At 43.9% G+C, this 24,201-nt stretch overlaps 1 protein-coding gene and 1 long non-coding RNA gene across 2 annotated transcripts in view; one reads left to right on the forward strand and one right to left on the reverse strand.

Moving 5' to 3' along the window:
* LOC309378631 (sodium- and chloride-dependent betaine transporter-like) overlaps positions 1-22,553 on the reverse strand; it is a 48,977-nt gene extending 26,424 nt beyond the window's left edge. The window contains exons 1-7 of the mRNA XM_081927093.1: positions 22,278-22,553; positions 12,241-12,452; positions 11,001-11,135; positions 9,246-9,386; positions 5,003-5,090; positions 4,352-4,484; positions 1,990-2,124 (exon numbers count right to left, since the gene is read on the reverse strand). Coding sequence (XP_081783219.1) covers positions 1,990-2,124; positions 4,352-4,484; positions 5,003-5,090; positions 9,246-9,386; positions 11,001-11,135; positions 12,241-12,448 — 840 coding nt within the window. The 5' untranslated portion in view covers positions 12,449-12,452; positions 22,278-22,553. The remainder of the gene's footprint in view (positions 1-1,989; positions 2,125-4,351; positions 4,485-5,002; positions 5,091-9,245; positions 9,387-11,000; positions 11,136-12,240; positions 12,453-22,277) is intronic.
* LOC309378901 lies at positions 2,132-2,813 on the forward strand. The gene is made up of 2 exons (XR_014172271.1): positions 2,132-2,309; positions 2,663-2,813. It is a non-coding gene; the product is annotated as an uncharacterized lncRNA (long non-coding RNA).
* Positions 22,554-24,201: the final 1,648 nt, after the last annotated feature.

The following is a 24,201-nucleotide window of genomic DNA, read 5'->3' on the forward strand; positions in this document are numbered from 1 at the left end:
TTTAGTTGTGCCCATTTACTGATTTGTTGACTGCTTGGCTTCAAGCATTATTTGGTTCCTTGTGCTCTCCGTTTATTTCTTGGCTGCTGAAACTATTTGTTTAATCTGCTTTCTGGGTCGTATTTTCAGCTTGCCTTGGTTTTATTATTGTTTATTTTCTGTTGCTAAAGATATAAGTTAACAGCAGTGGCATGTGGGTTCGGGTGGACCTGCCTGCCCAACGTTGGCAATGCGACTGATTACCTGCTTGGGATCATGTGGTCATGTGGTCATGTGATCATGGCGCCAACAGAGCTACAGACAATTCTCACACCATCACCACCCAACATGTAAGCAATGTATGGGTAGCCCGTGTGATCAAAAAGCATGGTAGAAATGTCTTTAGAAACAATGGACACAAAACACCCTCTTTAAAAAAATAAATGGCAATGGGGCATAAACCTGTAGCAGAAATGGATAGCCCGTCACTAGTTTCATATTCAGAGTAGCCACTTGTACTGTACAGTGGTACCTCAGGTTAAGAACTTAATTTGTTCTGGAGGTCCGTTCTTAACCTGAAACTGTTCTTAACCTGAGGTACCACTTTAGCTGATGGGGCCTCCTGCTGCTGCGCCATCATCGCCGCGCGATTTCTATTCTCAACCTGAGACAAAGTTCTTAACCCGAGGTATTATTTCTGGGTTAGCAGAGTCTGTAACCTGAAGCGTCTGTAACCCGAGGTACCACTGTACAGTGATTTTTTTGGTAAAAAATAATGAGATGCCAGTGCTCATATCTTGATCAAAGTGCTATGGGTACCTGCACAGTAAAAGGCTACAAAGGTAGATGGTACTCTGTACCAGCAGGTATAATCACAAAGAAGCATTGCATCTGTGAACCCCCAAAATAGAGGAAATCCATCCCCCCAAAAAACTAGTAGTGCAGAAGAATTTCATAATATTTGCATAATATTTGCTGGTCCTACTCAGAGTAGAACCATTGAAATCAATTGCCCTGACTCACTTAGGTGCATTTATTTCAGTGGGTCTACTCTGAGTAGGACTTAGTTGATCACAACCCAATTACTATAATTTCAATAGCAATGCAACACATCTCACTACAGTGAGAAGATGGCGGCCTCTATGCCTGCTCAGTCTGAATGTTAACTGCTCAGTCTGAATGTTATCTTTAAACCAGTCTTGGACCCAACAGCCTATCAAATAGAGGACTGTCCACTGTAAAAAAAAATAAAGCACCCAGCTACCCTGTTCATAATTGTTGAACCACAAACTATGCAGAAATAGTTCCCATATTTCTAATATTCCTGACTGCTTGCAGTTGAGATGATAACTATGTGATTTTTCAGGGGTTTTTCTTTGGCTAGAAACTCTGGCCTCTCTGGGGAAATTCTGACGTTATCCATGAGAAACTCAAGCCAGATCCCAGTAAATTAGAAGAGACATTATCTTTCTCTTTCTTAATCATTTTCACTTAGGGCTCGGTGAAGCCATCTGTCAGGTATTGAATATTTAATAGGAGCGGCCTCATTTGCTGTGCCTTAAGTGCCAATGGCCTAACATATCCATATTTTAAAATATTCTGGCAAACAGCAGTCCTCGTGCTAGAGTAAACTTCTGCTGCCCTTTAGAAAGGGCTGCTGCCTTTAAGGTGGAATGCTAAAAACTGCTTTAGAGGGAGCAAGGTTGCCCTGTGTGACCTAGATATTTTTGTCCATAAGGATTCTTTTTAAAAAATAAATATATATCCAAACTGATGCAGAAATATGAACTTAAGATCGGGGGAAAATGAGAAACTGAGAGAAACTGACAGATTTCCCATCCTCTTTAAAATGTAATATTTTATGTTTGCATGGACATTTTATTCTACTGGTTTAATCTGGTCATGTTCTTAGATCTTTGATCTTTGGGGGGGAGGAGGAGAAAAATCAAATCTTGTGATTTCTAGCCACCAAATTCAAGCCCATCAGATCAGAATCATCCATAAACTCACCTGGGGATCTGCTAGTCTTGAAATGTCTGGCTTCAAATAGAACAGAATCCCTTCGGTTGCACCAGGAAGAGTCACTCCTCGGACCAGCAGAACAATCAAAATCAGGTAAGGAAATGTGGCAGTGAAGTAGACCACCTGCAGGCAAGCAGGACGGAGATGTAGAGACAAAGTCCTCCTCAACTTAGGACTGTGCTCAGGGTTAGAGAAGGAAGGTAATCTGAGAACAGCATTGTAGAAAAGTGGAGCTTATTTACAACATACTGGAATACTAAGATCCAAGACACAATCAACCCATGCAGGGGGGATATAGAAATAATAAGGTTAGTAAAGGTAAAGGGACCCCTGACCAGTCGTGGCCGACTCTGGGGTTGCGGCGCTCATCTCGCTTTATTGGCCGAGGGAGCCAGCGTACATATTGCAGGTCATGTGGCCAGCGTGACTGAGCCACTTCTGGCGAACCAGAGCAGCACGCGGAAACGGCGTTTACCTTCCCGCCGGAGTGGTACCTATTTATCTACTTGCACTTTGTGCTTTTGAACTGCTAGGTGGGCAGGAGCAGGGACCAAGCAACGGGAGCTCACCCCATCACGGGGATTCGAACCACCGACCTTCTGATCGGCAAGTCCTAGGCTCTGTGGTTTAACCCAGAGCGCCACCCGCGTCCCTTAATAAGGTTAGTACTAGGTACTTAAACATACATAACCCTGAAGGAAGGTATGACGGTTACAGTAATATTATGGGAATATTATAACAATGAAACAATTCATTGGGCGTTTTAAAGGTGCTAAAAACAGATTATTTTATCCTGTGCTGAGCAAAAACTTTATTTTTTTAAGAACTATTGTTGCTGCTGTTAAAAGCAGGTGACATTTAGGGACATCTCATTGGCAGTCAGAACTGCCAATCAAGCAAAGTAACTATGTTCACATATCATGCTAAGCCAAGCCATGGTTTAGTGTGAATGTGCATAGGCTTCTGAATCTGAAGAAGGTGGCTGCTTTGCTTTTCCTCAGTCATTCAGCTGCATTGCTTCACTTCACTGCACTGCATTAATCACAGCTCATGGTTTCAGATTACAAGACATAATCCATCAGACAAACCTTGGTTAGTCTAGAGAGAGCTAAATCACAAGCCTGGGTTCAGACAAAACTCTAAACCAACCCATGGCTTAGCTCAGCTCTGTAGCAGAACCACCAGGCAGAAGCAAAGCACCTGCCATCTCCTCTTCCAGAGCCCACACATTTGCACTAAACCATGGCTTAGCTCAACATGTGAACTAATATTATGTGTGAAATTACCCAGCATCCTTGGGTGACACAGCACTGCGCATTTCCCTGCCTCCAACATGAGCATGCTGTGAGCCAAGGATGCTGGAATGCACCTTGCCATAACATCACCACACATGGTAGGTGATGCTACCTGAAATTGACCCTCGGGTTTATCTTCGGCTGAACGGAGGGATGAAAGGAATCTGCGAGCTTGCCAAGGAGCTGATCGGGTCATTACTGAGTTATTTGCAGATCACTCTCCTTCCCAGGCTGAGAGGGAAAAATTTATTTATTGGGACAGTGTGATTTTTGCAGCTGCTGTTGAAGTTACAGAACAATCAAGCACGGGACGGAGCAATGGAGAACTTCTGAAACAACAATGGGATATTAGCTCCACCCAAGGCATGAAGGAGAACAACAACAACCGGGACAGAAAGAAGCATCATGGACAGAATAATTGCCACACACAGGAAGAACAAGGATATAGTTTGAATGCTTCACCTGTTGATTTATAAATCATTTAATGTGTCTATACGAATAGAAGTTGTTAATATTGCAGTTGTTGTATAAGGGATTGCTATTTTGACTGGAGTGTAATTGAAATTAATAAGATTTTGGAACGCTGAAATAAAGTAAATCATCAAACCATCAATTATAGCATGGAGGGCTGCCTAAATTACATAATTTGGCATCTGAACCTTTGGTTTTAGTAATTGTATTATAATTTGGCATTGTTATAATGACATAGCTGGCAACTTTCCCCGTTTTTTAAGGTAAATTCCCTTATTCCAAACAGGATTCTCGCAAGAAAAGGGGGAAGTTGACAGCTATGCATAATGAGGCTATTATTGGATTATTGGAATTTAAAACTAATAAAAAAATATCGGAGAGAGAGAGAGAAGGAGAGAGGAAGGAAGGAAGGAAGGAAGGAAGGAAGGAAGGAAGGAAGGAAGGGAGGGAGGGAGGGAGGGAGGGAGGGAGGGAGGGATCCTTGGGTCTCCTCCCTCTTCCTTTCTGCTCCTTCTTTGACACAGGGAACCTGACAGATCAGATCAATATATTTTAGAAAATGACAAGCACACGGTTGCTCCTACTTTGCCAGTGGACTTGACTCCTTTCCAGATGCAGAAGTAGCAGATGATCCAGGCCAGCAGGAGACAGAGAGCCAGTTCCCACCTCACGGTGCCCAGATTATGTATCCCATCTGTTATTCCCAAGACTCTCCTCCTGCCAGTGTGGATTAAAAGACGAGATACAGGGTGATGTCCCAAGCCTGACATTTCACTATTAGCCAACTCCAGCCCCTTCCTGATTATTTTGACTTAGACCCCCATATAGTCGGTTTCCTTTAGAACCCATCACTTACAGTGCCAATGCTAAACGACTTTCTTTCATCTTCCTCCATTTGATCTTTGTACTTTGTATCTCGAGCAATAGCCACCGCCCTCTTTCCACAGACTTCCCCTCCCCGCTCATCACATTGCATGGTTTCCCCTCCTTTGGACAGTGGACATTTAGCCTTTCTATCTTGCACAGAGCTTGAGGCGTACAAATGTTCACATCCTTGTCCCTGGCTTTTTTTCGGTGCCCCTCTCAATAAACACATCTGTTCCCCTTTGCCTGGATCTTCTGTGCCTGCTCCTTGTAACTTCCTTTTGCTGGAACATTACAGAGGCCACATTCAAAAGTCTCCTGTCTTAAAATTATTGGGGGGGGGGAGGAATCAGAAAAATCTGAATACATACTCCCAGAACTCAATGGCTGGAGAGGTGGCATTAGCTGGCATGATATTGTCCTCCAAACTCGAGCTGTTCAGAAAGTCCACACAAAGAGCTGTGGAAAAGGAGAAAGAGATTGGGTGAAAGTCTTCAGGGCTTCAACAACATTCTGGCCTGACTTTGACCGGAACCCTCCCCTGCCCAGAGTTTCAGAAGGAAATGGCAGCTCCTTATTTATACAGAATCCAGATGTTTGTGGTATGCAGGTTATTACTGAGCAACACAGATACAAACTCCCGTTTCCCCTCCTCCTTTCCCCCACACACCCGCCTTCTGTCATCGCTTTGCATTCATCCAAGTCCACCCTCACTTACACATGGTGGGGAGGGGCTGTGAGAGAGAGAAGTTTATTAGTGAAATTCCTAGAGAGGGAAGTAAGTCGCAGAGCATCTAGCAGTGGTGGCGATAGAAGCTAACAACGTATTCTAAATGAGTAATGAAAGCCCCAAGAGGAAATGCAAGAGAAGGAGCAGAAATGAGCAAATGTTAAACATAAAGCAATCATCATCATCATCATCATCATCATATTTTTGGAAGGAAAGACATTCACAAGAAAACATCCTCGCTTCTCGATCATTTGGAGAAGCAGGACTGAACCTTTCTTGCAGTGGTGCCATCAAGGCAAGGGCAAGGCTGTGGGGCAGGTGTCAGTACTGCCCCCTACACACACACACACACACACAGGGTGGGCTCTGTGTCTTACTTTAGAAAGGGCAGCTCTCTGTTTGAAGGAGCCCTCTCTCTATCTGAAGAGTTGTCCATGCTAAAGATGCAGAAGAACCACAAGAAGAGAGAGCAGTCAGGACTTTGACATTGCCCATCAACACTTAGTGCCTGGAGAGCAGACTGAGCAGCCGCCTAAGACACTTGGTCACTTTCTTTCCCAATATTGTGGGAAATTCATGCAGTGTTTGGGGGTTTTTTGTGCTGGTACAAATCAGCAAGGAGGACCATCACCTCTTTCTTTGTTGCCCTTGGCAGCCATTGTGTGCTGGCACACACACCAAGATAGGAATACAGCACCTCTCTTTAAAAAAAAAAATACCCCCAAAAGCATTGGGTGTGTTGTATTTTTAAGTGATAGTGATAATTTTAAAATTGTCTCTATGTATATAAATATTCAGACTTATATAAATCTAAAAATCAAATATGGGTCCTCTTTTTGGGTGATGCCACCAGGGTCCGATAAGAACTTCAGTGTACAGGAAAGTTTTTAATGTTTGATTGATTGTGTGTTTTTAATATTTTGTTGGGAGTTGCCCAGAATGGCTGGGGTAATCCAGTCAAATGGGTGGCATAATAATAATAATAATAATAATAATAATAATAATAATAATAATAATAGCCCTGCTGAGCCAAGCCAAAGTCCAGCCTAGTCCATCAGCTTCTTCTCTCAGTGGCAAACCAGAAGCCCACAGAAAATCTGCAAAGAAGGTCCTGAGTTTCATATCACACTCTCCCCCCCCCTCCAATCACAGCAACCATTCAGATATTCAGAGGCATACTGCCTCCAACAGTAAAAGGTAAAGGTAAAGGACCCCTGGCCGGTTAAGTCCTGTCAAAGGCGACTATGGGGTTGTGGCACTCATCACGCTTTCAGGCCAAGGGAGCCAGCGTTTGTCCACAGGCAGCTTTCTGGGTTATGGGGCTAGCTTGACTAAACCACTTCTGGTGCAATGGAACACCTTAACAGAAACCAGAGCGCACGGAAATGCCATTTACCTTCCTGCCACAGCTGTACCTATTTATCTACTTGCACTGGTGTGCTTTAGAACTGCTAGGTTGGCAGAAGCTGGGACAGAGCAACGGGAGCTCACTCCATAGTGGGGATTCAAACCTCCAACCTTCTGATCGGCAAGCCCAAGAGGCTCAGTGGTTTAGACCACAGCGCCGTGAGCATGAAGGGCCCCAAATGCAGCAGGGCTGGCTTACTCCATTTTAGAGTAAGTGACGTTTTACCCATGGCCATTTATAAAGAGATAATCTTCACCTGCTCCCCACCCCCCGGGAGGACCATAAAGAGTCTAAAATTAGCAAACTATGGGCAGATCCACACCACACATTTAAATCAAGTTTAAAGCACATGACTACCCTCCCTCAAAGAATTCTGGGAACTATGGTTTCCCCTTCACAGAGATGCCATTCCCCAGCACCATTAACAAACCACAGTTCCTGTTATTATTTGGGGGGTGTCATGCTATTCAGATGTGCGCTAGATATACTGTTAACTTGTGGCATGGGTGCCCTTACTTGGAAATTGTGAAGGGAAGGCCACCTCCAGACTGGGAACAGGGATCAGAGCCTTAAGATGTCATTAAAACTTAAATGCCTGGTATGAGTGCCTAGGACTTGCCGATCGCATGGTCGGTGGTTCGAATCCCCATGGCGGGGTTGAGCTCCCGTCTTTCTGTCCCAGCTCCTGCCCACCTAGCAGTTCGAAAGCACCCCTAAGTGCAAGTAGATTAATAGGTACCGCTTTATAGCGGGAAGGTAAACGGCGTTTCCGTGTGTTGCACTGGTGCTGGCTCACCAGAGCAGCTTCGTCACGCTGGCCACGTGACCCGGAAGTGTCTCCGGACAGCGCTGGCCCCCGGCCTCTTAAGTGAGATGGGCGCACAACCCTAGAGTCGGACACGACTGGCCTTTACGGGCAGGGGTACCTTTAATGTGGATACACTTGTTCCAGCCTGCAGAGAAAGAGGCAAAAGACTGTAACAGAAGGCAAGAGGCATTCAGAGGCCAGGTGGAACCTCTGGCCTTGCTTCTCCAAGGCCCTGTGGATTCTGAATAAAATGAAATAAAGCAAAGGCTGAGTGTACAAAGGTGGAGTTCACAGCCCCACTGCATGAGACTCTGGTCTCTTCAGCGACTTGAAAGAGAGAGGCAGGCAGGGGGGGGGGTTGCAGTGTTTATTGCCATGTGAGGAGGTCAGTGGTACAACATTCTTATCCTTTCAGTCATGAGTTCAGAAGGTCATGTTCAGCTCACAGAAAGGCTGTCCACAAAGCCAGGAACCAGCCAGGCACACAAAAGCTTTAAGGGAAAAGAACTAGACTTTTTTTTTTACTCAGAACAGAATTGACTACAACATATCTAAGGAGGAAAGCAAAGAGAAGAATGTACAGTGAGTATTTCCTCTCTCTTTTTCCCCCCATGCCCCCAAAAGCAAAACAAAAACAGAAACCACTCTCTGGGTGTTGCACTCATGAGATTAAAACAGCCACAACCTTTCAAGGAACCTCTTCACACAAGGGTTTTTCTTTCCAAGACATCATGAGGTCTTTTTAAAATAAAAAATAAAAAAATTAAGGTACACCCCACATCTCTGTCATCGTGATTGGGCTCAGAGAGAAAATAGGCAGTATCAAATCTTCACAAAGACAAGACAAAGACGTATCACAAGCGCTAGGTTGCCTTGGTCCAGAGCCATCCCTACCCTTAGGCAGAGAATGATGGAGAAACCTCAGCCAACAGATTTGGGATAGCCTTTGAATTCTTCCAATAGTATCAACCACAACATCTGGGGTTCATTCACCTGCCCATCTAAGTCCTAACTCAGAACAGACCCATTGAAATTAATGGGCCTAAGTTAGCCATATACATTAATTTCCATAAGTCTATTCTGACTAGCATTGGATACAACCCAGTTTATGTTATCATCTGCCAATAATGTCCTACATAGGACTAAGCAGTCAGTCTACGCAAAAGGAGAAATGGACACAAATGTCACATCAGAAGTGACAATATTGAAATGCCAGTTTTTTTGCTACTTTAAATTGTCAATTGCTTATTACCGTATTTTTCGCTCTATAAGACGCACCAGACCATAAGACGCACCTAGTTTTTGGAGGAGGAAAACAATAAAAAAAAAATTCTGAATCTCAGAAGCCAGAACAACAAGAGAGATCGCTGTGCAGCGAAAGCAGCGATCCCTCTTGCCGTTCTGGCTTCTGGGATAGGTGCGCAGCCTGCATTCACTCCATAAGACGCACACACATTTCCCCTTACTTTTTAGGAGGGAAAAAGTGAGTCTTATAGAGCAAAAAATACGGTATCTTTTCACCAGCAAGGGGGTGAGAAAAAGGATTTCCATATTTAATTTCATCTGCCAATGTATCTTGCGCCTGAACCTATATAGCAAAGTAAGAAGAACTACAGTTCCATTTCTTCAGAAAACCATGCAGGAGGTGGCATCTTGCCAGAGTCATACCTGTGTTCCAGGTATTACTGCAGCTGGCCCAGGGTAGAACAGCAGCGAAGGAGTTAAATAGGTAGAACAGGGCCCAAGCCAATATGATGATGTAGTAGACATTCAGGAACGATTCGATGACTTGGGAAGCATAGCCAATTCCTGAGTGGCAGAGAGAGAGATAAAGGTGATGGTTAAAAACAGACAAAAAAAGGGCCACAATTTCCTGTCAAGCTGTGATTGAAAAAGACCTAGGTTTTCAGTTACTGATAGGACCAAACATAGTTCAGAGACTGGCCAGAAGCAGAGGTGGGGAAGCTGTGGATCTCCAGATGTCACTGCCATCATCCCAGGCCATGCTCACAGGGGCTGATGGGGTCCAGCAATGTCCAGAAGGTCACTAGTTCCCCACTCTGGTCTGAAGGCAGGTGAGATCCACATGCCTGTGGAGAGCAGAACCATTGCTTCACAGTGGGCAGGGCAATGGATGCAAATTTCATATTTGTAGAGTCTTCTTCTTCTTTGGCGATCACTTGTAGCCGAGTAAGATTGTCTTCCATAAACATAGTTTTAACAATGAGTCTGTAAGTGACTGTGGAGGCCAATTCTGGATCCACATGTCCTTCCACAGTGGGGACATTGGTTCCTGGGCAGGAGTTGATTACAGTGTGGATTTGCCAAGTGTGCCTTCCTCTTACCACATTTCTCCCTTGCATCCTGAGTTTGAGTGTCTTCAAAGCCCATGACACCTTTGGTAAAGGTTGTTCTCCAACTGGAGCGCTCGCAGGCAAGTGTTTCCCAATTGTTGGTGTTTATACTACATCTTAAAAAATTTGCCTTGAGACAGTCTTTAAACCTCTTTTGTTGACCCACCAGCATTACGCTTTCCATTTTTAAGTCTGGAATAGAGTAGTTGCTTTAGAAGATGATAATCAGGCAACCACACAACATGACCAGTCCAACGAAGTTGATGTTGAAGAACCATTGCTTCAACACTGGTGATCGTTGCTTCTTCCAGTACACTGGTATTAGTTCGCCTGTCTTCCCAAGTGATGTGTAAATTTTCAGAGACAGTTCACACACACACACACACACACACACCTCTCTATCCTTCATCCAGGCAAGCAATAAACATTACCAGAATTCAAGGACACATTCCAGGCAGGCAAAACCACTTGGGGGTGAAGCAATGGCCATGAGAGGTGTGGCCTGCGGAGAGTTCCGAGCGCCAGGCAGAGAGACCTGGAGGGCCACATTTGGCCCTTTGCATGAGGTTCCCCGTCCCTGTTGTACAGGATCAGTTTGTATCTCTGCAGCGTAACCTGCCACTCCTAGCATCAACAACGCCTTGCAGGAAATCACCTCTCCCTTCAACTCCTCACTGCTGCTGCAAACAGGGACCTCACGTTTTTATCTTAAACGCAGAAAGACTTGCAGTCTTGTGGTTCCTTGTTGCCGCCACCGCTTCTTCCTCCTCTGAATATCTGCCCTTTCACACCTGCCTTGGCAGGGGCTCCGCAGTTTTAAACTTGTTCTGCTTCTGGCTGCTCCTTTGCCACCACCTTTTGACTCTGTACTGAGAACCAGCTCTGCCCCCACTATCTACACTTCAGAATGACTCGCCCTTTTGACTTAGACTGCAGTTCTGAACAGGTACAACGGCAGCTGGCTCTGAGCCATGCCCTGTAGCAGGGGAGCTCAGAGGGAATTAGATCAAAAAGTACAGTGCGTGTTTGGCGGAAAGCTACCAGGACTTCCCTTGTACTACCAACTTGCCTTCAAAGATAGGGCAGATCCGTCTCCAGGCAGTGATCCCACCCTGACCGGTATACTGCCCAAGGGCTGTCTCCAACAAGAATACTGGGATCCCACATGCAAAGAGGAATATAAGGTATGGGATGAAGAAGGCACCTGTGGGGAAAGAGAGCAGGGAGAGAAGCTGAAGCAAATTCATTATTGACACCTTTGTTTAAAAGAGGGGAAAGTGATATTTTCACAGGGCTGGATTAATGATCTTGCAAAATAGCTGCCTCCACAAATGCACATTAAGAGTCGTACCTTGGTTTTTGAACAGCTTAGTTCTCAAACATTTTGGCTCCCGAACACCACAAATCCGGAAGTGAGTGTTCGGTTTGTGGACATTTTGGGAAGCCGAACGTCCGACAGGGCTTCCTGCAGCCAATCAGAAGCCGCGCTTTGGTTTCTGAATATTTTGGAAGTCAAAAGGACTTCCGTAACGGATTCCGTTCAACTTCCAAGGTATGACTGTATTAGAGTTCCATCACCATTTTTTGTTTTTACAAAATGGAGGGCAGTGAGAAACAAGAACAGAGAAGCAGTGAGGAAGTGGAATCCTTATGCTGACTATCTCTTCTCTGTTCTAACCCCCCCCCCAACTACTTCCCCCCTCTCAACAGGGGGCAAGGGAGGCAGGCACCCACCCAAGCAAGGTGCTCCCCTCTCCCACTGGCCCCTCCCTTTTGCTGGACTCCTGTCAATAACATATGCTACTATTTTTTTTTCAGTGATCATGTGGGACACAACTCATCCATCTAGAGATATACAATTCCCCTTATGTGTGTCCTCCTCCCCCAAAAACCTTCTGGTGCCACCACTGGGGAGAGGGTGAACCAAGTTCACAGTTCTTTGACACAAAAAAATGATTGCACAGTTTCAAAAAAACCTATCTTGTGCAAGGCTGTGGAAATCGATTATCTACTTTGTGACAAATATCTAGCTCATAAACTAGTCCTCTTTGCAATAAATCTGCTGCACAAAATATGATTAGCAGGTGCTAAGGGGACCATCTTATCTAATGACATTTTTTTAATCTGATATATTTTTAATTAGTTTCTTCATTGCACGTCGTAAATTTTATAGTGAGTTTTATGTTTAGTCTGCATATTGCATATGGCTTGCTGTATTGCAAGCTTAAAATGTGCTGCTACAATTATTTTTTTATTGTTTCCTGATGAAATAAAGGACACTAGAAAAATTATGGATGCTGTGCACTTACCTCCTCCGTTCTTGTAGCAGAGATAAGGGAATCTCCATACATTGCCCAGACCAATGATCTCTCCAGCCACAGACAGTAGAAACTCCACTTTGTTGGTCCACTGTCCTCTGTCCTCAAGCTCATCCTTCCTCTCTTCTGGCTTTTCTTCTACCACTGGCACAACCATAATCCCACTGGATTCCGCATCCCAAGGTCCTTTGCTTTCCATGGCTCTGAAGGGCAAGGGAAGGCAGAGGGGAAGGCAGATCACATGACATGGGGAATTCTCATAGGATTCCTATCAAGCTGTTTTGTTTTGCTTTGCTTTGCTTTGTCCAAACAGTTTCTTATGTTCAAGGTGAGCATGAACCAAGGAGTGAGCCAGTGAAAATAAGGGAGGCTGGGGGAGGTGAAATTGGATCCAGTTTGCATCTAAGGGTGAATCTATTGAACCAGCACTTTCCAAAATAACATGAGAACTAAAAATAACATGAGAACTAAAACACAACCATCCTTCAAAATTCACACTTCTCCAAATTTTGAGGTGCAATTTTCCAAACAATGGGTTGTTGTTTTTTAAAAAAGCATATATTAGAGATGGTGTGCATTATTTTAGGGGGAATTATCAGCAAAGAATGTGTACATTAGTCAAAACCACATGCAAAAATGTATTTATTCAGTGAAATTTGCACTAAAATGCTGGTGAATTTTCATGAGGATCCTTTTAAAAAAAACACAACCTGAGGCCTGCAGGTATAGGGCAGTACACACATATTATATTATTATTATTATTATTATTATTATTATTATTAGCAGCAGCAGCAGCAGCAAACTGAATTTAAGGTTGGAAAAATGAGAAATATAGACTACTTAAATTGCTACTTGAGGCGGACCTTTGTGGGGGAAATGATACAGGGTTGTATCTACTCTATTCATAGTACACCTAAGTCATGTCCGTTATTCCAATGGGTCTACTCCAATTATGGCTTACATTGGATTCAATCCACAGCCCTCACTGGTCTAAAACCACTTCTTCACATCTATGTGAATCAGCAATGGCCAGAGTATGAGAAAGAAAGAAAGAAAGAAAGAAAGAAAGAAAGAAAGAAAGAAAGAAAGAAAGAAAGAAAGAAAGAAAGAAAGAAAGAAAGAAAGAAAGAAAGAAAGAAAGAAAGGAAGGAAGGAAGGAAGAAAGAAAGAAAGAAATGTAACTGTTTAACCAGAAGTAACGGATTCTATAATCCTTATCTAGCTGAACCATTCCTCAGAAGCTTTGCATCACTTCAGTCTAATTTACAACAGCTTAGGCAAATATAGGCTTGCCCTGGTAGTAACCTTGAGAACTTTCATCCATCAGTAAAAGCAATAACTGTGAAAAGCAAGCTAATTTATATCTGTGAAGCCATTTTTGTATATGATTAAAAACCTGAAGAAAATTCATCATTGCAAATAAAAAAACCAGTGCGCATCCTACTGCCTGCACAATTATAACACACCAATATTTCATAGAATCATAGAATCATAGAGTTGGAAGAGACCACAAGGGCCATCGAGTCCAACCCCCTGCCAAGCAGGAAACACCATCAGAGCACTCCTGACATATGGTTGTCAAGCCTCTGCTTAAAGACCTCCAAAGAAGGAGACTCCACCACACTCCTTGGCAGCAAATTCCACTGTCGAACATCTCTTACTATCAGGAAGTTCTTCCTAATGTTTAGGTGGAATCTTTTTTCTTGTAGTTTGGATCCATTGCTCCATGTCCACTTCTCTGTAGCAGCAGAAAACAACCTTTCTCCATCCTTTTATATATTTGAACATGGCTATCATATCACCCCTTAACCTCCTCTTCTCCAGGCTAAACATGCCCAGCTCCCTTAGCCATTCCTCATAAGGCATCATTTCCAGGCCTTTGACCATTTTGGTTGCCCTCCTCTGGACACGTTCCAGTTTGTCAGTGTCCTTCTTGAACTGTGGTGCCCAGAACTGGACACAGTACTCCAGGTGAGGTCTGACCAGAGCAGAATACAGTGGCACTATTACTTCCCTTGATCTAGATGCTATACTCCTATTGATGCAGCCCAGAATTGCATTGGCTTTTTTAGCTGCTGCATCACACTGTTGGCTCATGTCAAGTTTGTGGTCAACCAAGACTCCTAGATCCTTTTCACATGTACTGCTCTCAAGCCAGGTGTCACCCATCTTGTATTTGTGCCTCTCAGTTTTTTTGCCCAAGTGCAATACTTTACATTTCTCCCTGTTAAAATTCATCTTGTTTGTTTTGGCCCAGTTCTCTAATCTGTCAAGGTCGTTTTGAAGTGTGATCATGTCCTCTGGGGTGTTAGCCACCCCTCCCAGTTTGGTGTCATCTGCAAATTTGATCAGGATGCCCTTGAGTCCATCATCCAAGTTGTTGATAAAGATGTTGAATAAGACCGGGCCCAAGACAGAACCCTGTGGCACCCCACTAGTCACTCTTCTCCAGGATGAAGAGGAACCATTGATGAGCACCCTTTGGGTTCGGTCAGTCAGCCAGTTACAAATCCACTGAGTGGTAGCATATTCCACTGTCCAACAGCTCTTACTGTCAGGAAGTTCTTCCTAATGTTTAGGTGGAATCTTCTTTCTTGTAGTTTGGATCCATTGCTCCGTGTCTGCTCCTCTGGAGCAGCAGAAAACAATCAATCCAAATTCAATCCAAAGACTAAACTCAATTAGTGTGGTTTATATGTACAATTTGAACTCAGTATTTTTGAATTTCAGTGATTCAAATTCTGAACTTATATTTTTAAAAATCCCAAATACCTAACCATAAGATAAATTGCAGTGAGACAAGATTTAAAAACTTCAGTTTCTCTGGACAACCCCAACCCTACCACAAGGCACACAATAACCCTTCCTACAAGGCACCATTTTTCATTCATTCCAGATATTTATATACGTACCACTTTTTAGGCAGAACTCACAAGACACTTTGCGTAAGTTCCTTACAATGAGCATCTTTTCTTTTTAAACTTTATATAAGGCAGCAGGGAGCCTGACTCCTGAAGTTGTTTCTGCTTCTCTCCTCAGGGCAAGATGCTCCCTCAGAAATCCCTGCGGCAGCAGTTGTAGGGAGGGGCCGCCACAGGAAGCTGGATGGTGGCAGCGCACAAAACTATTTGTGTTTTTCCCCTTTTCCCCTCACTCCTGTTTCCTCTCCTCCATCCCAGGCCCTGCACCCTCCTCTCAAGGGTGGTGAGAGCCAGTGTGGTGTAGTGGTTAAGAGTGGTGGACTCGTAATCTGGTGAACCGGGTTCGCTTCCCCGCTCCTCCACATGCAGCTGCTGGGTGACCTTGGGCATGTCACACTTCTTTGAAGTCTCTCAGCCCCACTCACCTCACAGAGTGTTTGTTGTGGGGGAGGAAGGGAAAGGAGAATGTTAGCCACTTTGAGACTCCTTCGGGTAGTGATCAAGCGGGATATCAAATCCAAACTCTTCTTCTCCTCCTTGTCCTATCCCATATTGCCTTCCCATGTCTGTGCCTCGCATGTGTCAGCAAACCTGATATGCTTGCTGTATAATGACCCTGACCCAATGAACCCTATTTTCACCCTGTCCTTTTTCATTGATGGCCTGCCACCTGCTGCGCTGAGGATCAGCTTCGCTGTTTGCAAACACACACACACCACCCTGCTTCTCCAAGATCCTCAGATTGCTAAGAGAGTCATCTGCTGTATCCAGATCTGTTGCAAACATGCCATCTGGCTGATCAGCTAAGGAAAATGCCTGTTCAGCGCAGATGCCTCCTCCATCTCGTCAGAGCTCCATGGCTTGTCAAGTGAATGAAAGCCAATGCTTTGTAATGGAACCTGTTCCGAACTGTCACAGTCTTCACCGCATTCCAATTTGCGTCTGCCAAATGCAAATCATCAAGCAGAGCAGTGCTTCGGACAACGCTTATTAGCAATGTCATTATGGGCAGACAGCGAAAGATCTAACTTCAATTTATTTGCTTATTAGGGATGAAAACAAAGCCTATCTCCATAGCCAACCTGTTTTTATAACTATTTACTTGCATTATGAGAACACTTGATCAGACACTTGTTCTGATGAAGCACAAACCTTGACGGTCTTACAGCGATGCGGAGCAGAATCTTTTCTGCAGAATTCTTTTTTGTCCATTTCATAAGTTTGTTAGTAGAAATGAATGGATGCCAAGTGCAAATATAATATAATATTAAGCCAACTTGGCAGTTTCAAAAGTTTTTGACTTTGTTTACTGCATATAAATGCAAGTAAAGTAAATGTGCTAAATTGGATCCCTCTCTAGGGCATCAGGAACATTTTTGGTGCAAACGACGTTATGCAGATTTGCACAAGGTAGTTTACATCAGCAAAATCTACTGGAAAATTTTCCCATTCAGAATTTTTCAGAAAATCCATACCACTGCAGAAATCAGAATTCAAAGTTCCTGCAACTTTCCCCAAAAGTACAAAATCCAAGGTTTAATCACTTCTGCCAGAAAAATCCTGGAGAACAGCGGCCAGTCAGAGTAAACAGCCCTGGGCTAGATGAGCCTATTGGCCAGAATGTTTTATAAGTCAGCTTCCTAGATCTTACTTTTTTAAAGGCAAGAGTAGAAAGGGGAGTTCTGTAGTTCGAAAAAATGCAAAATTTACAGACCACTATGAAATTGCTAAGAAGACTATTTTAAGCACATCGTATAATGTGGCATTCCCAAGTCATATGTCCAGTATGATTAAAGCCTGAATTGTGTTTCTCTGTTTGTAGGATTCATCAGTGCCATTCCTTACTGGCGCCTCTACAGGGATTGAGCTGGGCTTGCTGAGCTCTGTAGACAAGAATCGGAATGGACAAACTGATGGAAATCCCTGCAGAATCTAGAACCTGGGGAACCTCAAACCAACTGGAGGTCAAATGTGGCCCTCAAGTCTTCTCTAACTGGCCCTCAGGACTCTCTCCAGCCCATACCCACTCCCCAGACTACACCTTTCCCCACCTCTGGTCTGTGCTTTGGTTCACCTTTTGTTAGTGCAGGAATAGGATCTTGCGTCTTGCATGCCTAGATGGAAAGGTAGGGATCTGTGTGCCTGCAGGCCCATGTGTGCATGTGCAGTTCATATATATATATATATATATATATATATATATATATATATTCTAATTTACATTTCAAAATAACCATTTAAACAACCTTAAATCAAAGACTTCCCTTCTTCTCTTTCCATGGTTCATTTTGCATATCATACATCCCTGCATATTTTACATGAAACAAACCATTCAGTAATCAATTGTCACATCCATCAAAACTTATTTACACTGTTGAATTTATCTCAATGCTACCAGTGTTTTTAAATGAACACAATTTTCACCCATATATTCAGTAAACATTTTCCAGACTTCTTTAAATGTACATTCTTCATGTTCTCTTATTCTACATGCTAAATCTGCAAGCTGCGCATATTCCATCAGTTTAAGTTACCATTCTTCTTTGGTTGGGACCTTGCTCATTTTCCATTCCCCCTTCATTTTATTTACTGCAAAAAGTTTGCAATTTCAGGAAAGTTGGCTGGTAACTCAGGACCTCCCATTCAACTATAATCGTGCAACCTGAGTTTGCTGGTTTGTATGAATCCCACAAGGGACGTAGGTGGCACTGTGGTCTAAACCACAGAGCCTAGGGCTTGCCGATCAGAAGGTCAGTGGTTCGAATCCCCATGATGGGGTGAGCTCCCATTGTTCAGTCCCTCTCCTGCCAACCTAGCAGTTCGAAAGCACGTCAAAGTGCAAGTAGATAAATAGGTACTGCTCCATCGGGAAGGTAAACGGCGTTTCCGTGTGCTGCTCTGGTTCGCCAGAAGCGGCTTAGTCATGCTGGCCATGACCTGGAAGCTGTACGCCAGCTCCCTCGGCCAGTAAAGCGAGATGAGCACCACAACCCCAGAGTCAGCCATGACTGGACCTAATGGTCAGGGGTCCCTTTACCTTTTATGCATCCCACCTGAAAATTGCAAGCCTGCAAGTGCCTCTAGTCGCAGTCTTTCCCAGTATAGTGTGATGCATTTGTTTCTGTTTATTTTATAATTGTGTGTGTGTGTGTGTTTGTGTGTGTGTGTGTGTGTGTGTTCCTAAATCCGCATTTATAGGTATAAATTAGCATATGTAAAATTTATTCAAATCTGCACCCTCTTTCATCCTTTTTTTAAAAATGTGTTGCATTTCCTCACCTCCAGCAGCCATAGCACCACCTTTCCAATCCAAATTGGGTCTCCCTCGGCTGTATAAAAATTTTTTAAAGAGAGACAGCAGTCCATTCACAAAGTTTGTCCGTATAAGACAAGGGTATCAGGTTTACATTATAAGGGTTTGTATGCAGTATATATTGCTGCCTTTAGACTAGACTCCTAGGGGGAGGACTCTGCATTCCCATTTCCAGAAATTTTGCAAAACACCTTTTCCCCCAAGGATACTATGTATGGAAGCTATAAGAGCTAGTCTAGAAAGAATGACCATTTCCAAAATGGAAGGCAGGGGACCTTCCATTTTGAGTTTGCAGATTGCACTTTGGGATCCTTAATTAAAACTTCAATCCCATGCACACTTACCTGGGAGTAAGCAAACTTGGTAGGATTTACTTCTGAGTAAATATGCAGAGGATTGCACTGTAACACGCTCATGCCTTCAATTCCTGTTCACACATGTAGCAATAAAATCAACAAAGTCCCATAAAAGATATACCAACACAATGGAGATGACTATAAAGGATTCTCCTTCCTTGGAGATTTTAAAGCAGAGATTGGATGGACATCTGTCTTGAAAGCTTTATTTAAAATTCCTGCATTGCAGGGGTTGGACTAGATCACACCTGGGGTTCCCTTCCAAGTCTACGGTTCTATGATTCTATTAACAAGTTAGCAACCATTCTTATCCTAGCTCATCAAAGCCCAGAGCAAATACATTTTTGGCTGCTGTGGTCCTATACATACATGGGAGTAGGTCCCATCTAACTCAGTGAGGATTACTTCTAAACATAGATATGGCTTATAACACCAGGGTTCCCCACCACCAGCACCGCCACCTATTGCTTCATTAAAAGGGGAGGCTGCTTGGGATTCCCAAATGTTTGGTTTGGCACAGCCCCGTCTCAGATGATGTAGTGTGACTCATGCAACACACTGTTCGATTAATATACACAGAACAATAATTATACATACTTTATCAACATTCTGAGAAAAATGCAAAACATAAACAAAGCCACAGAGACTTGCGAACTGCCCAACCTAAGATGAACTTATAATGTCTGGTTTCAATCTAATTTTCAAATGCTTAACTCAGTCTTTTAGATAAGTTCATGAAGATGCCAACAAAAGGTAAGTTCGGTGTTATTCACAATACCGAGAGATGCTAGTGGAGTTGTAGGTAGATGTTAATGAAGTTGTAGACAATAAAGTTGTAGACGACCGGGTGCAGGCGTTTTGCGCCTGTTTCGCCCTGGCAGTCCAAGTAATCAAGAGGCCGCTGTTCGCCCCCGATGGGGCCCTTTTTCTGGGGCCTTCAGGTACCACACTCCCAAGGTAGTTTTCCAGGCTTCTTCAGTAGTCTAATCTCAAAGTCTTGATATGTATATTGATATTCAGTCTTAAAGTGAATCCTCTTTCTTGGCTTAAGCTTAAGAGACTGATTTGCTCAGACGATGGCATTGGTTGAGATGAGGGATCATCAACAGTGCCCTCTGGACTGCCCACAATTCCCTGTGGTGGGTGGGCTGTCCTGCTGCACACCTATGCAGTTGAGAGAGTCAATCTGCTAAGCAATCAAGACATTGCAGTTCATCCCAAGTGACTTTTGGCCAAGTTAATCTCTGTGGAAGCAACTCTCTTTGCCAGTGTTCAGAACAGGCCTGCCAAGCCAGGTTGAGGAACAGCCCCAGAGGTAAAGTCCAAGGTTTGACACCTTGTATCAGCAATTGCTAGCTGAAGGAGTGGCGCAACTGTGCTCACAGCAGCAATATTAAGGTCAACAGATAAGGGACTTCCTTTAGGAACTCTTTTAAATTATCTGCTGCAGGCTCACATACAGACAAATTGATATATCCAGCAATAAACCCCGCATGGGATGATGCACGGCTTGCTCAAGACATTTGGGAGCCAGAGGCAAACCACAGAATGGCATCCTCCTCTCCACCAGGGAAAATATGGGTGCATGAAAAGCTACATCAGGAAGAAGAAGAAGAGTTTGGATTTGATATCCTGCTTTATCACTACCCGAAGGAGTCTCAAAGCAGCTAACATGTTCCTTTCCCTTCCTCCCCCACACGAAACACTCTGTGAGGTGAGTGAAGCTGAGAGACTTCAGAGAAGTGTGGCTGGCCCAAGGTCACCAGCAGCTGCATGTGGAGGAGCGGAGACGCAAACCCGGTTCACCAGATTACGAGACTACCGCTCTTAACCACCACACTGGAACAGGAGGGGTGGGAAATAAAGATCTACATCAGGCTCTGCTGCCCCATGGATCCTGCCGCCCAAGGCAGTTGCCTCACCTTGCCTCATGGGTGGGCCAGCACTGGGTTGATGTGTGCTCATTTGAGGGCAAAAACATGGGCACAAACCTGTATGCTGATGTCATGCTTGCACACCACGAGGCATGCACAAACATTGCACTGATGTCACATGGCCCTGGGTCCCCTCTATCATGGGGGCAAGAAGTGTGAATGGAGCAGTATCCCTGCCCCAAAACGTTGGCAAGTGCCAATGGTATTGCATATGACTGCTCCAATAACATCATGAGACCAAATCATTATGGATGCACAATAAAAAGAATATATCAAGGAGCCTAGATTTGTTTCACAGAGGTATTAGCCTGGCTCTCACACACACCAAGCACCAAACCATGTTTTCCCCAAGGTGCTTGTTTTCAGGGAAGCAATGTGATTTCTCAACCTCAGTGAAATGAAAACAAATTCTTGGAGTCTGGTCTGCTGTTTTCCATACATGTACACACACACCACTGGGCCTTCAGTCCGCAATGTTTCACAATTCATTTCCAGCCTGTGGTTCATATTGCTTGACCCTGTCATGGCCTGTCCTTCCACGCCCACATACAACTTCTTCATTGCCCTGTTCCTCTCCATTTCCATCACTAGGGATGAGGGAGCCTGTCCATTTCAGTTTCTCCCCATTTTTCCTTTTTTCCAACCTTAAATTCAGTTCTCCACATTTCCACATAAGTGTGTGATTTTTTTAAATGGCCCTTGTGAATATTCACCAGCATTTTAAATGAGGATTTGTCCCAATATACACAATTTTGCAAAGCAATTTTCCTTAATATAACACATTTTTGCAGGTGTTTTCCACTGACGTGCATTTTTACCCTAGTATGTGCATTTTTTTTTTTTTTGGTACGCATTACTTGGCTGCAGAACTACACTGAAAATTCAGAGAAATGTGAATTTCAGAAGATGGCTGGGTCTCAGTTTGCATGTTGTTTCAGAAAGTGAAATTTTGGTGGGTTCATCTTCAAATGGGAATTGAATCATATTTCTAATCCATCCCTACTCCCAACACCATTTTCCTTAGGGCTCCCTAGTGGAATGGAGTGTAAAAAAAGGGGGGATCCTGCTTAGAGTTCCCTCAAGGCCAATTCATTTTATCAGCTTGCAATCCTAGGCACACGTGGAGCTGCACTTCCCAGAATCCCCTGGGAACAGGCGTTGACTGTTAAATCACTCTGTAAATTGTAACTACGCATGTTGGGGAATAGGGGTCTCCTAACAACACTCACCACCCTTTACAAACTAGACCCTCCCAGGATTCTTTTCAGGGGAGTCATGACTGTTTAAAGTGGCATGGTGCTGTTTTGAACGTATATTGCTGATGGGGCCAAAGCCCCACTGAAAACAGAGGTGCTTAGGATTGCACTGTTAGTCTACTCTCCCTGGGCCAAAGCATTGCTGTCTACAGTATAATTTCCCATGTTGCATTGCGCTGCCTCTCAAGGCTCCTCCGACTGAATCAGGGCACCAAAATCAGTGACAGGCAAAAGGAAAAGCCACTCACCCGAGGTCCCACAAACGCCTCCGTCTTGTTCCAGTTAGGTCACCGCAAACCAGCTGGAGAATGCCACAACATCAACAAAATATTAAGGAAAAAGCAAATCCGGAGCCACTAAAGAGAGAGGGAGAGAGAGTTGGCTGAGCAAACAAACCCTTCTCTCTCCTCTTTTTCTCCTCCTCTTTTCCCTCCCCTTACATGAGATATTCCAAGCGAATTATCACCAGAGTTCTCTTGTGGGTGGAGGGTCAGGGTGTGTATATGCATTTCTGAAGAGGGGGGAGAAAGGGCCCTCTCTCTCTCTCTCTCTCAGATTGCCTTATAATACTTCTCTTTATGAAGCAGGGAGAGGAGAAGGCGGGAGGGAGGCCAGCAGGCAGGCCAAAAATGTGGAGACCGTGATCATTTCACAACACTGAGGGGGCGTTTTTCACACATGCGACCAGTGCCGTCATAAATGTGCTTGCTAGGAAGTTAACTCCGTGGGACTTGTGCCCAAGTAAAAAGCCATCGCAATTGGTTGTCAAAGAGGGAGGGAAGGAGGGAGGTAACAACTGGAACCATACATTTATAGCATGTATAAAGCACATAGCTCTCCGCCTCCAAAAAAATAATAATCCTGGGAACCATAGGCTTTTTTTTTTAAAGGGTGCTGGAAATTGTAGCTCTGTGAGGTGTAATCTACAGTCCCTGGGATTCTCTGGGAGAAGCCAGGTGCTGTGAATGTATTTCTTTAAGCAAGATTTCTGTACCACTTGATTGTAAAACACACAATTCTAAGTGTTTTGCAAAAATAAATGTATGGTGTGGGCATGACCTTGTGGGGGGTGTTCTTGTCGCCATAATAATGCATCAGCAGTGGGTTCGTGCTGCTTTAATTTGCTGTGCAATTCTTCCTGAATGCTACCATATTATTGCTGTTTGATTGGACAACGAAAGTGAGCCGCAAAGTGAGCCCGTCTTCTGCAACTATAGCATTGGATTTATCCATTTCATTTCTATTCTCCACTCTCCTGCCTCAAAAATGCTTGGGATGACAGTGTTTTACCCTCACAACAACCCTGGAAGGCAGCCTAAACTGAGAGGCAGGGGCTGACCTAAGTTGAGTTGGGAAATAAATAAAATAAATGTTTGTTTGTTTCTTGAATAAACAGGATTTAAAAGTTATTAGCTTTGGTTAGATTGCGGAAGAAACAGCCCATCAAGTCCATCCTGGCAACAATTTGGGAAACTTCATACAGGATACTTATTTATGAAAATTCGTAAATGGATACAGCGGTAGGGGATGCAATCAAAGAGGTATCTTCACATGTGCTGGCACTGCGAGGAGGTATATAAGCACTGGGAGTTAATTTTGAAGGAATGAAATTTACAAAGCAAGAGCTTGTTAAATGTATGGGAAGGGGAGAATGAAGGAATGTCACATAAATGTATGTAATTGGCTTTATGCAGCCAGAATGGAGATTGCTAAAAGCTGGGAAACTAATGTTGGACAACTGGCTGCAGAGACAAGGGCACGCAGCCAGGGCCATAAAACTAGCATTTAATGTAAGGGCTGGCAAGGGGACAGACAATTGTAGAGGACCTCTGTGCTGCAAGTTTCTTAATTGTATGCCTTGCTTCCTCCGAGGAAATCAGGGCATTGTTCATGGGTTCATCCTCCAAAACAATCCTGTTATAGTATCTTGGCCAAGAGTCATGGATTGCCTAAGGTAGCCCAGAGAATTGATGGTTGATCAGAGAGCTGAACCCAGATTTTCCCTGTTCCAAATCCCACAGCCTAGCCACTATACCACATCCAAATCAGGGCCAGGTTCTTTAAAAAGCGATTAGTCTCTAGTTCCCAGTGCATATTGCTAATCAGCAACACTCCAGAATGGCACAGTTAAGTTAAGCAAACAGAAGCTATGCTCTTTTTAAAACATCTGGC

The sequence above is a fragment of the Podarcis melisellensis genome (genome assembly GCF_964234715.1).
Source record: "Podarcis melisellensis genome assembly, chromosome: 10".
NCBI classification, from domain to species: domain Eukaryota; kingdom Metazoa; phylum Chordata; class Lepidosauria; order Squamata; family Lacertidae; genus Podarcis; species Podarcis melisellensis.